Source organism: Eschrichtius robustus, chromosome 5 (assembly GCF_028021215.1).
Source record: "Eschrichtius robustus isolate mEscRob2 chromosome 5, mEscRob2.pri, whole genome shotgun sequence".
Taxonomy (NCBI): Eukaryota; Metazoa; Chordata; class Mammalia; order Artiodactyla; family Eschrichtiidae; genus Eschrichtius; species Eschrichtius robustus.
In genome coordinates this window covers 57,681,313-57,695,763 of record NC_090828.1, presented here as the reverse complement: position 1 = coordinate 57,695,763, position 14,451 = coordinate 57,681,313, and the positions used below count along the sequence as shown (strand labels likewise).

Sequence of the window (14,451 nt, the reverse complement as noted above, 5' to 3'; positions counted from 1 at the left end):
AAAGTAAACTCAAAATGGATTAAAGACTTAAGTGCAAAACCTGAAACTATAAAACCCCTAGAAGAAAACATAGGCAATAAACCCTTGATATCAGTCTTAGCAATGTCTTTTTGGCTCTATCTCCTCAGGCAAAAGAAACAAAAGCAAGAATAAACAAATGGGACGAATCAAACTAAAAAGCTTTTGCACAGAGAAGGAAACCAACAACAAAACACAAAGGCAACCTACTGAGTGGGAAAAGATATTTGTAAATGATATATCGAATAAGGGGTTAATATCCAAAATATCCAAAGAACATACACAACTCAATATCAAAAAAAACAAGCAATCTGATTAAACAATAGGCAGAGGACTTGAATAGACATTTTTCCAAAGAAGACACACAGACGACCAACAGACACATGAAAAGATGCTCAATATCACTAACTATCAGGGAAATGCAAATCAAAATCACAACGAGATATCACCTCACACCTGTCAGAATGGCCATTACCAAAAAGACAACAAATAACAAGTGTTGGCAAGGAGGAAAAAAGGAACCCTCATACATTGTTGGTGGGAATGTAAATTGGTGCGGCCGCGATGGAAAACAGTATGGAGCTGGCTCAAATAATAAAAACAGAACTACCAGAAGATCCAGCAATTCCACTCCTGGGTTTCTATCTGAAGAAAACAAAAATACTAATTTGAAAAGATATATGCACCCCTGTGTTCATTTCAGCATTATTTACAATAGCAAGTGTCCACCCATAGATAGGTAAAGAAGATGTGGTATGTATTTATGTATACAATGGAATATTACTCAGCCATAAAACAGAATGGAATCTTGCCATATGCAACAACATGGATGGACCTAGGGGGTATTTTGCTAAGTGAAATAAGTCAGGCAAAGAAAGACGAAAACCACTTATATGTGGAATCTAAAAACCAAAACAAAGGAACAAACAAAACAAAACAGAAACAGACTCACAGATACAGAGAACAAACTGGTAGCTGCCAGAGGGGAGGGGAGTTGGGGAATGGATGAAATAGATGAAGGGGATTAAAAGGTACAAACTTCCAGTGACACAATAAATAAGTTAAGGGGATATAATATAGTGTACAGCATGGGGAATATAGTCAAAAATATTATAATAACTTTGTATGGTGACAAATGGTTACTATACTTATTGTGGAGATCATTTTGTAATGCATGTAAATGTTGAATCACTATGTTGTACACCTGAAACCAATATTGTATGTCAACTATACTTCAATTATTTTTTTAAAAAATAAAGAAAAACACAAGAGATAAAAAAGTGGCGGGGGGGTGGGGCCGTGAGAGGCTGGCAGTCAGGTTAGTATTATGTTCAGTAAATATTATACTCCTTTTAGTGCTACACCTAAGCAAATCAAAGAATACTATTCTCAAATTTTATAATCATTCTTAGTGTAATATATATCATTAACACCTAAATAATAAAAAATAAAAGAAAGCTATCTACTACACATGAACCCAAGTTCTGGTTCAGAAAACATGCAAGAGAGCTAGTAAAATAAGGACACCACAATTAGATTCAGTTTGGAGAGCCACATATGTACATACATACATCCTTTAGTATTTTTTCCCTTTTCTATTATTTAAGTTCAGAAATAGGTGAAAGAAACAAAAAGAAAAGAAAGGGTGAGGGAGAGAAGAAGGTGTTGGGGAGAAAGGGAGTGAGGAAGGAAGGAAGGAAGGGAGGGAGGGACTGATGGACTAACAATGGTTCAAAGCAAAGAAATAAAAATTTTAAACTCACAGAAACTCAGAACTTAAACATAAATAAAATGTATGACGAAGTCACCTATAATAACAAGATCAAATTAAACAAGGAACTAAATTATAATTCTCAAAAACTAGAATAAAGTTGAGATACAGTTTAGAATCTTTTTTAAATAGGGAAAAAAATTCCAAATAGCAATTAATATCTACAGACCCAGAAAAGTTAGAAATACTAGACCAGTGTACCCCAGAAGAAATATTAAAAAAAAATAGGTTATAAGCTTCTTAAGGTCAAAAACCATATTACATTCATCTCTTTATTCCCCATGATGTCTACACATAAGAGTTATTTAATACATTCTTTGAAGTGAATGATTCATTCATATTATAGCTAAATGTTAATTCTCCCTAAAAGAATATCCAAAAGCAGTGCTGCAGGAATCCAAAGTAGAGAGACCAGAAATGGTTTTTCTATAGTTACAATATGACAGCAGAAGAAAAAAATTGGGGCTTCAAAAGTTTCTAAGGAAAGGTAAGTTTAGATTCTTAAAGGAACTAATGTTGCCTAATATTAATAAATGCTTAAGAATGTCAATAAAGGGCATCATACATCTGTTCTTTTTTAATAAGAGAGAAAACAGATTTTTGTTAAAGTAACAGCAACAGCTTTCTGCAAAATATCACATTTTAAAAATATATTCACTAAGGTTATTCAAGAAGCACTTTTGAAAAGTTACTACCAGTCATGCAAGTAAAAAGTATAGAAACCTGGCCTGCAGGCCGAAAAAATTTTATAATTACTAGTAAGAAGTACAAATTATAGAAAAATTTAAACTGATTATGAAAGTAGGTGTTACATTGCAAGTATCTATGACTAATTTTCTTTTTTTCGGCAGCAGAGCGTGGCTTGTGGGATCTTACTTCTCCGACCAGGGGTTGAACTTGCACCCCCTGCAGTTGCAAGGGCAGAGTCCTAATCACTGGACCTCCAGGGAATTCTCTACGACTAATTTATTTTAATCATATTTAAACTTTTACATAACTTTTGATAGAATTTTACATTTATCAAAAGAGCAGGCTAATATTTCTATAAACCAGAATCCTACTTATAAAAGACAACCCTCAGAATGGGAGAAAATATTTGCAAATGAAGCAACTGACAAAGGATTCATCTCCAAGATTTACAAGCAGCTCATGCAGCTCAATAACAAAAAAACGAACAACCCAATCCAAAAATGGGCAGAAGACCTAAATAGACATTTCTCCAAAGAAGATATACAGATTGCCAACAGACACATGAAAGAATGCTCAACATCATTAATCACTGAGAAATGCAAATCAAAACTACAATGAGGTATCATCTCACACCAGTCAGAATGGCCATCATCAAAAAATCTACAAACAATAAATGCTGGAGAGGGTGTGGAGAAAAGGGAACACTCTTGCACTGTTGGTGGGAATATAAATTGATACAGCCACTATGGAGAACAGTATGGAGGTTCCTTAAAAAACTAAAAATAGAACTACCATATGACCCAGCAATCCCACTACTGGGCATATACCCTGAGAAAACCATAATTCAGAAAGAGTCATGTACCAAAATGTTCATTGCAGCTCTGTTTACAATAGCCAGGACATGGAAGCAACCTAAATGTCCATCGTCGGATGAATGGATAAAGAAGATGTGGCACATATATACAATGGAATATTACTCAGCCATAAAAAGAAATGAAATGGAGGTATTTGTAATGAGGTGGATGGAGTTAGAGTCTGTCATACAGAGTGAAGTAAGTCAGAAAGAGAAAAACAAATACAGTATGCTAACACATATATATGGAATCTAAGGGGAAAAAAAAAAGGTCATGAAGAACCTAGTGGCAAGACAGGAATAAAGACACAGACCTACTAGAGAATGGACTTGAGGATACGGGGAGGGGGAGGGGTGAGATGTGACAGGGTGAGAGAGTGTCATGGACATATATACACTACCAAATGTAAAAGAGATAGCTAGTGGGAAGCAGCCGCATAGCACAGGGAGATCAGCTCGGTGCTTTGTGACCACCTAGAGGGGTGGGAGAGGGAGGGTGGGAGGGAGGGAGATGCAAGAGGGAAGAGATATGGGAACAAAAAAGAAAAAAAAAAAAAAAAAGATGGGAAACAGTGGGATTCTTCCCACATACCTCCGCCAATTAGAATACCTAAAACTATTATGGCTTATTTAGTACCCATGGTCTTTGTGGATATTTATAAAAGAACTGACTTCTCGAAGCTCTAAATGTCACCCTAACTTTATAAACCAGGCTCCAATTCTGATGATTTATAAGAGTAGAAGTTAAATTTTTGTTATAGTATATTGCATATAGCAACAAAAGCCTTACAAACTACAGGCATACCTCGTTTTATTGTGCTTCATTTTATTGTACTTTGTGAATACTGAGTTTTTTCACAACATGAATTTTACAAATTGAAGGTTTACGGCAACCTGCATTGTCAGATGATGGTTAGCATTTTTTAGCAATAAAGTATTTTTTAATTAAGGTACGTACATTTTTTTAGACAGAACGCTATTACACACTTAATAGACTACTGTATAGTGTAAACATAACTTTAATACACACTGGGAAACCAAAAAGTGTGTGTGACTCACTTTATTGCGATATTCACTTTATTGGGGTGGTCTGGAACCAAACCTGCAATATCTGAGGTATGCCTGTTATTTTATTATACTCTAGAGAAGAGAACAAAAAAGGAAGCCAATGCAAACTCAAAAATATCTTTTCACGTGCCAGTCTTGGGAATACTTTATGTAATCACTTAAAATAATAACATAATAGTAACGGTTTCACTAGTAATCTGGCAATATAACCTCAAAAAGAAAGAGTTAATGTTATTATATAGCAGTAATTCAATTTTTTTTTCTCATTTCTAAATTATTTTTTTCTCTTCCTAACTAAAAGTGTTACTTTAGAAGGAACTCAAGTTTGACAAAAATCTTCATTAAATTCCTCAAAAAATAAATCATAAAAATGTAAGAATTTTCATAATAGCAGATATTCCAGGAGACTCTTATTTAAAGGGGGGAAAAAACCTTACAAAATACTGGTGAAATCACTTAAATTTCAAAAGATTAAAACTAATTATATATTTAATCTCAACAGATAATAACAACTTTACTCATCAACATATTTCTATAAAATCAAAATGAAATAAACTTATTGCCATCTATTTTAAGTCATATCCCAAATTACCAAAAACAAATTAACATAAAAGCATCCTACATAAGTTTTTCACACCTCTATCACACTTTTGAACTCACTTGGGTAAATATGGATCTTTCCAACAGCAGCAGCAGTTTCTACAAAGTTATTTACCTTGTCCAGGTCTTGCAGTTATAGTTGCTCCAGCAGATGGCGGCTCCAACTCCTGTCAAATACAATAATGTTATTACAGTGACCTACTACAATGTGCGATTTATAATAAAATAGTAGTGATATTACAGCCTTACCTTTGCTTTCTTTGAGTCCGGATCAAACCTTTCAAGAATTAATTTAGCCGTTTTATAAGTTTCTTTTTCCATGACTTCTTCAAGCTGCAAACAAAAATTTCCACAAGTTGTCACACTTTAAAACACACATACCCTACTTACTTTTATAAGTCCTATTCAAAAAGTATTCAAGTACAAGGCTTAAAATAAACAGCACATAATATATCCAGATAGCATGAAAGACTTCCACATTCAAATAATTAAAATCCAGATTTTAAAATGGCTTCTAACCTCTAATATGTTACTTGTATTTAACAGCTTTACTGCAAGGAAATACCAAATATTGCTAATTGTTTACATATAATGAGGAGAATAATTACATGCACCAACTTCAATAATGGAATGTGCAAAAATCTATCAGCCATCATTATTGGAAGTTATTAGACATGACAAGCAAATGACAGGCAATTCCTCAGATTTATTTCCTCCTAGCACTTAATGCTATTAATTTAAAGAAGGTCATTAGCCAAGAGCTTTACAAAATAAAATCTCTGTGCCAATTAACTGCTGTCAGCATCGATTTTAGATTATTTATAAGCAGAAGCAATTAGCTTGCTGCAAAATGCAGTGAAAACTCACTTAACTGGGAGAACAGCCATGCTCTCTCATGGAATTTGCTCAAATGACTTTAAAAGCTGAAGCTCCCCCTTTTTTACTTAAATTCAAACAACTTTAGAGGGAAAAAACGGAACATAATAAGAACTTAAGATTTTACTGCGTTCTATGCTCACACTAGGGACTGTAATTAAAGCACTTCATTATTATAGAATTTTATTTACAATGCACTCAAGTCACTTTATGGCTTAATATGTGGGTTTAATTTAAAAAGTAATCACTAGTAAAGTATCATTTTAGCAGTTACAGCCCAATATCAGAAAAAGTTTAACTTTAGTACAAGACAGTCATAGTTATGACAAATAGCTAATATACAGAATAAAAATGCTTTTGCAAAACTTGGAAGAGGACCTTTTCCTTCTCAGTGACCACTGAGAGCCACTTAGATTCATTAAATGTCATGTTTATTCCAAAGGACATTTATTTTAAAATGCAAAGCAGAGAACATTTACCAAGTTAAAATACAATTTAAAATATGCTGCCACAATAGTTAATAGATTCCTCATTAAAAACTCAATATAACACTTAAGTGCTTAGATGAATGATTTATTAACCTTGGTTTAGTGAAACTAAAATATTTTTCTAATTATTTCAAAATTATGATAAATTCTCAAAACAAGCAAGTTTAAATTTCTGATGTAAAGAAAATGTTTGTAACATTACTACTTTAGGGTTGGGGAAAAACTTGGGATGGGGACAGAGAGAGGGCATGATAGAATCTATCCCCAAATCAACATAATCTACATGAAATAGCAAAGAACTGAATCCCTGATCTCTACAAATTAATTTTTGATGGTCCAGACCAGTGCTGTAACAACAGAACTACATGTAATGATGGAAGTGGTTTATATCTGCACAATAGAGTAGCTACAATGCCATATGTGATAAATGATCACTTAAAATATTGCTTGTGCAACTGAGGAACCCAACTGTAGCTACTTTTATTCCACTTTAAATAATGTAAATTTTAAAAGCTACATGGGTCTAGTGGCTACTGATTTGGACAGCACAATTCTAGAGTAAGACTATTGGTAGGTTTAAAAAGAAGATTAGATACAACTGTGATCTTTAAAACAATACATAAAACTCAAAACTAAATTGTCATTTTATTAAACGATTGCTATTCCTAGTACATCATTCAGCAAGTATTCATGTTTATGTCTATGTACATGTAAAGTATCTTAAATAAAATCATTTTAAAAAGCAAAAGGTACAAATCCATTCTCTTTTTCTTTTGCATTTACTTTGAAAAATTCTTTTTTCACGTAATAGCTTAATTAACACATATATTCCTACTACATTTTAAGTGAATAATTTGTTTTATAAATAGGGAGACATCTGATCAGTGGGAAGAATACAAACTTGAAACCATGACATCAGAAAAGATCTGGGTTCAAAGTACATCTCCATTCTTAATTAGCTGTAGAAAGACTGAGCAAGTCTGTTAGCCTCAGTTTCTCCTTTTGTAGATCAGAAACATTAATACTTTCTCATAGCACTGTTACGCAATTTAAATAATGTAGGAGAGTCTATAACAGTACCTAACACAAAAATGCATAATCTTCAATGATACCTCAGTTATTCAGAGTGGATCTGAAACAAGCAGTGTTTTCAAATACCCAACATATTAATATCAGGATTCAGGAATGAGAAATTGAATTCTCAGAATTCCCTAAATTATAAATTACTCTGTATTCTTCCTAAAATTTTACATATTTCAAATAATAATGAATGATGTAACAAAGAGTGAATTGTTTTTCTGTGATATGAGTATACTAAAAGTTTCAAAGTTTTTTATTTAAAAAAGAGAATAATAGGGGCTTCCCTGGTGGTGTAGTGGTTCAGAACCCGCCTGCCAATGCAGGGGGCACGGGTTCGAGCCCTGGTCCGGGAAGATCCCACATGCCATGGAGCAACTAAGCCCGCGTGCCATAACTACTGAGCCTGCGCTCTAGAGCCCGTAAGTCACAACTACTGAGCCCGCATGCTACAACTACTGAAGCCCGCGTGCCTAGAGCCCGTGCTCTGAAACAAGAGAAGCCACCGCAATGAGAAGCCTGCGCACCACAAGAGTAGCCCCTGCTCGCCGCAGCTAGAGAAAGCCAGCGTGCAGCAAAGAACACCCAACACAGCAAAAAATTTAAAAATAAAATAAATAAATTAAAATTAAAGAAATAAAAATAAAAAAGAGAATAATAAACACATGGTTGCTTATTTATTATGAATCAACATTATTTTGGCAAGATTATATATTTTGAGGACATATAAAAATTATTTCTACCTGATATAGAATTTCATCATAGAGAATACTAAAAGAAGGGAACACTAACACAAAATAAATGTCAATTTTTTTAATTCTGAAAGATAATTATACAATATTTAAGTTATAACTCTTGAAATAAAATTTTAAAACACACAAAGCATTAATTGCCCTATCCAATATTCTTGATCCTTGTTTCACAACAAATATTCCAGATGTAGAAAAATGTCTTCTGTTTTGTACTGACTTTGGTCAAATTATTAAAAGCATCTTCAATTCACAGCTTTAGGGTACATGTTGCATTATTTAAACTCATGTTTTTAAAATGATGAAAATACTGTCTGCTTATCCCGATTTTGTTTTGCTGTTGAAATCAATATTGTTTTTACTAATTCAGATTTTAAATCATTTTCTGATTTCATATAGGAGTATTCTACAATAACAGTAACATCTCTCTCAGCATTTCTTCTGTTAAAGTATTTACAAAGATATGTAGTCTACAGTGAATATTCAAACACTGGAAAACACCAGCAAATATTACTGGGTAATATAAAAATGTAACATATGAAACTTCTAGTGAGGTTAACAGCCCCACACAGAATCACATGCTAAAATTGCCAATTTAAAGACTTATTTTGCTTCCAAAATTTATTTCATGGAATATCACTCACAGGATTTTGTATAGAGTATTCTATATGTATAAACTTATTAACATTTATTTGTAAGAATAAGTCACCATTAATAAGAGACAGGGCCCATAAAACAGACTTATGGCCACAAAAGCAAGACTGACTAATTAGATTGTGCCACTTCTCCTCTATGTGCTCCTGTCCTGTTGCCTGAAATGTCCACATTAACCTACAGCTCAGCATGTCAGCATTTCTTGCTCTTGCTTTCAACTGACACTAGTGGATTCTTTTGAACCAGTAACATTTGTAGTGATTGTTAAGTTCTAATTCTCAGAGAATTGTAATACTTCTTTCCCAGGTTCCCAATTTCTCAACCGATTTTCCTCAGGACTTGGAAAAATATAAATTGCCTGAGAAATGCCAGAAAGGAATTACCACATAGAATGACCTGTACTATTCTGAAAAAAGCACAGCATTTTCATGAAGCCACTTAAAGAGGTCATTTTGACTCGAGTTTTGATGGATTTTGATTTTGAACTGTTTTGATGGGATGCTCATGGATACAAAGCGATTATCTATTGAATACTGATATTTTTTAAACTAAAAGTTAAAAAAAAAAATGTGAGTGGCAAAATGTACACAACCAGACTTGGGAGGTTTTTTAGGTAACTAAAGATTAATTCCTAGCTTTATTTTAGTAAGTAAATACTTACATTAAGTTTTTAGATTTAAAACATTGTTTTAAAACATTTAAAACATTGTTGTCACTCATTTTCCTGTCTAAGTAATTTAACTTTTTAATCAATTGATAATTCATGTTTATTGTTACAAATTACATTTTGACAAATTACAAATTACATTACAAATCTATCCAGATTAAAGAGATGCATCCCTGAGGAAACCACCTTTAATAACACATCAAGTAGTAAATACAATTTACATTCATTTTTTTAGTGAAAGAGAAGGGTTAGGAGTTGGGTAATTTTAAACTAATGGCTATTTTTCCTGCCAGCATTTTTAAAGCTATAAATGTAGAGTTAAACATCAAGGAACAAGATCAGTTTTGATTACATTTTGCTTTTGCTCAAAAGTAACGTCCCTTCTTTTTCCTCTCATTACCAGTACAATCATTAGCTAGCACTGTACTCCTTACAAATTCACCCTTAACACCTATTGTTCTAAACAAAGTATAACGCTACTACTCAAACAAAGCAGCTCTGTTAAGGGCTTGAGCAGTAAAGGCAAGGGACTAGTTCCCAACAGCAACAGTACTGAAACCAGAAACAATCAAGTCAATGCAAATTGTGTTCCCTAATTGACAAAATGAGTTAGAGCAGCCAACTTATTTTTCTTTAATCATACACTGCAAGAGAAATGCCATACTGAAGTATTCTGTAATATTGATGTCTCATGAACCATTTAGATATACAAAACTATTGAACCTTGAACTGAGTTTCCCAACTGTCAGACCTAGATGGAGCATCGTTTATGTTGTGATTCCATCAAGGGCTATTAAAGAAGTAAATAGCTTCGTTTGCCCTGTCAAAGAATTTTCTACGTCTGCTCTGTTACTCTACTGAGAGTTCTTCACCAATCATATGTTCTCTAAGATTCTGTTTTCTGTTCGTGTGATGCCACTGACATTGAATCAGCTTCTCATCACTTAGAATTTTTTTATTTTCTTCTTTTTTCTTTTTTCTTTTTTCTTTTGTCTTCCTCCTTGTCTTTTCTACTTTAATCAATATTTCTCCATTTTGGTACAAGTAAGACTTGGCTCTGATCAACACTACCAGCTCTTCTTTTTTTATCACATCAGCAAACCAAACCAACCATATCACAACTTCTATATTACTGAGAACCATCAGTATTTACTCACTTTGAATTTCCGGCCGTTCCATAATGTGTAGAATGCCAGAAATATAATAAGATACAATGGAAATATTTCTACGTTTCAATTTAGGACCATCAAAAATATCAATGCAATTTTGATAAATACCTCACAGAACACTGAAGAGGCATCAAATAAAAAAGATAAGGAATCCTTTCAGAATTAAAGTTTCTTTATTTTTCAGGTACTTAAATCCCTCAGGACCAGTGTCTTTTCTTACCAATTCACAGAACAATTTTTAACATTAATCTTAACCTTCATAATTTTTATTAGTTTCATCCATAATTGTTACTTATTATGTTAGACTAAAATACATTAAATTGATTTTGCATCTGATTAAATTTCATTAAGTTTCCATATAACATGATGCTCCTATCAATTATCATTTTTATACTTCAAAAATAATTATATGAAAAAAGTATATGTAAATTCAAGCCAAACACCAAGTTCAACCCACTTATTAAAAACTATTGCAGGGCTTCCCTGGTGGCACAATGGTTAAGAATCCGCCTGCCAATGCAGAGGACACGGGTTCAGGCCCTGGTCCGGGAAGATCCCACATGCTGCGGAGCATCTAGGCCCGTGAGCCACAACTACTGAGCCCACATGCCACATCTACTGAAGCCCGTGTGCTCTACAGCCCATGCTCCACAATGGGAGAAGCTGCCGTGATGGGAGGCCCGCGCACTGCAACGAAGAGTAGCGCCCCCCCACTCGCTGCAACTACAGAAAGCCCGCGCACAGCAACAAAGACCCAACACAGCCAGAAATAATAAATAAACTTAAAAACAAAAAAACAAAAATAACTATTGCATATCAACCTCTAAACATCTAGAGTCCTTACTCTCTCTTGATCCTCCTTTTTCCAACCCATCTGAAGGATGCATTTAACTGGCCCCACAACAGACACCCATGTGATCAGAACTGCTGATAGAAAATGAAAGAAACCAAAGAAAAAATACTCTCTCTTTCTCTCTCCCCAGTTTTCTTTGGCTTTTTTTTTTTTTTTTTTTGCATGTTAAATTCGTTTTTTACAACCAATCTTGTTGATTCTGTCTCTCCTCGCCTTATTATGTCAAGAAAATCTGAGAACTGACATATGATGTTTGGTCTTTTTTTGGCCCTAATAATAAATCTGGATACCCACCTTTTTACCACTCTGCCTCATTTAGTCCTCCAAAATGATTCATTTACTTACTTCTCAGCTTCCAATTGACATAGACACTCAGACTCTCAAAAGTTCATCTAACTACTTTTTCCTGTCCATCATTATTAACTAGCAAAAATATTCATAACTTAGCTTCACCATTAAACTGTTATCTAAAAACATACTTGTTCCTTGGAGAGTCATTACTTACAACATATAAACATTAATTATTCACAGTTCTTAATTTATTAGTTTTATATAAATTAACTTAAATAAAAGTTAACTTACTATTTTTTTCTTCTGGGATTTTAAATCATCCAATGCTTCATCTAGAAAACAAGATTTAAACCAAAACTAAATCAGATATTAAGATACTTAAGATACAAGAAAAAAAATCATGTCAAATGATATACATTAAGCAACTGCAAGAAAACAGTCTCATTTTAGAATTTCTCACAGATATGTACAGACAGAAGTCATCTCAATTTTTACCCATATATATTTTATATGTTTGCTTATAGTATGTATTACAAGCTCAGGAGGGGAAAAATGGACTTTATATAGAATAAAACACGTTTCCAAATTTTAAAAGATACATATTTTTAAAATGTTTTCAGAAATATTACTTTTTATTATTTCTCCTTCCTTTCAACATCCCACCCATGTTAATTTACAAAATTAAAGCCAATTCTCTTTTTATACATTGGTAATAAAAATGTTCTCTTTATTTATGAGGAAAGAAGTACATATTTTATTAAGTTATTTGATCTTCAAGATACTGAGCACTAATAAAGAAAACCTTTGAAAATCTATAGTATTATATACCTGAGGAGGGACTTGGAAAGAAAGAGGATTCTAATTACTTTTCAAAATTAAACTTTTCCAAGATTTGCCTGTTTAGTTAGGTTGCATTGGTGGAACATAAAGAATCATTTCAAAGGATATAATTTATGAACGTCAATATCTGCTTTACAAATTTATTTTAGGTTTCTAGTTTTTCTCTAGAAATACTGAACTAGTATAAGAATACTATTCCAGCTGGAAAGAAGACTTACAACTTGATTTAAACACTTTACCAAATAGAATTTAAATAATTGTTCTTAATGTTTAATTAAATTTACAAATAAAATTATTGCCTTTTCATTGAAGTTCTGGAGTAGCAAACATCTGAATACCCAATTCAAATAATACTATTTATGTAAAAATCCAAAGAAATACAAACTTATGAAAAGATGATTTTACTATATATTTTTTTCAAAGTGTTCTAGCAGACTTATTACTGAAAGGGGAAAAAAACTGCTGACATCTTTAAAGAGAATAGTCATCTTTAGTTAGATAAGACCAAGCCAAATATCTAACCTTTAGTGCAGAGATCAGCAAACTTTTTCTATAAAGGGCCAGACAGTAAATATTTTAGGCTTTATGGGCCAAAAGGCAAAGTTAGGTGAGCACTTTTAAAGGAGTAAACAAATTTCCACAAAACTTTCATTGACATAATACAAATATAATAATAATTGAGTTCAATTTTTTGTAACGTAGGTCTACCAATGAAAAGAATGGAATCTGGGGGGGTAGGTGGGGGGTAACATTTCACTTAATTGAGATTCAGAATTAGTGTCCCCCATCCTCAAAATTGATCACAAATGTCAATCTGTTAGTTTATCTGTAATGAGATTTCACACATTTTATTTTTGAAAAATTTTTTTCACACAGATAGGTGCTGCTAAATATTGAAATCAATCCACAATCACGATTTTAATTGAGCATATTCATTGTGTGAAAGGCATTTATAAAATTCTTTAGATTCTTCTCTTGATATTTGCCTTTTATCATGTCATTGCAAATTAATCACTTCCAGTTAAATGGATTTTGAAATACGGAAATTTCCTTTGTACTTGCATGAGGTCTGAAAAACACTGCTGGAACCGCAGTTTGAGCTCAGATAATGTATCTGCTGCAAATCTGCGTGGGAATGGAGATCTTGTTTCTTAACTTTTCATAGCACTTTTTAAAAAATTACCTTTTGTCATTAAATTATTTGCTTTTCTAAATCACTTTATAGCAGTATAGGTTTCACATATAAGGACTGTTTTGCCTTGTACTCTTAGGTTGAATTCATTAAGAACCATTATCAAGTCTGCAGCAAAATCTAATTTCCAAAGCCAGTTCATTCTTAATGGTTGAAGGTGGTTCTTCTCATTCAGAAACATTTTAGTCTTGGCTCTGAGCTCAAAACATCACAATAAAACTTTACTACTACTACTAATCCATCCAACTGCTTGTATTTCTGATAAAAGTTCACATAACTGATGATGATTAAGTCCATGAGAGCAAATGAAGTTCCCCATTGACAATACTCGTTCAGTAACACATGATAGGTTCAAATATGCTCTGCAAGTACCTGCTGTTGAATAACACAGTGGATAACCACAGAATTTAAACACCTTACAGTTTCATGAGCTTTGTAAATTAATCCACTAAGCCTCTTTCTGCTTCACACATATTTTTACCACCAATAGTTGTAAATACATCTCAGTAGATTCCACTTCAGGTTGTACTAAATTAGTGTTTTTTCAACTTCTTTAAAAATATTCTCTCCCAGAGTGTTCTACACAGACTGTTCA

At 33.0% G+C, this 14,451-nt stretch overlaps 1 protein-coding gene across 2 annotated transcripts in view; it reads right to left on the bottom strand.

Annotated features, from left to right (window-relative positions):
• The window catches only part of LNPK (lunapark, ER junction formation factor), an 82,150-nt gene that overhangs the window by 41,809 nt on the left and 25,890 nt on the right, over nucleotides 1-14,451 (bottom strand). For both annotated transcript variants that reach the window (XM_068544879.1, XM_068544880.1), the window contains exons 6-8: nucleotides 12,116-12,156; nucleotides 5,250-5,333; nucleotides 5,116-5,167 (exon numbers count right to left, since the gene is read on the bottom strand). In XM_068544879.1, coding sequence (XP_068400980.1) covers nucleotides 5,116-5,167; nucleotides 5,250-5,333; nucleotides 12,116-12,156 — 177 coding nt within the window. The remainder of the gene's footprint in view (nucleotides 1-5,115; nucleotides 5,168-5,249; nucleotides 5,334-12,115; nucleotides 12,157-14,451) is intronic.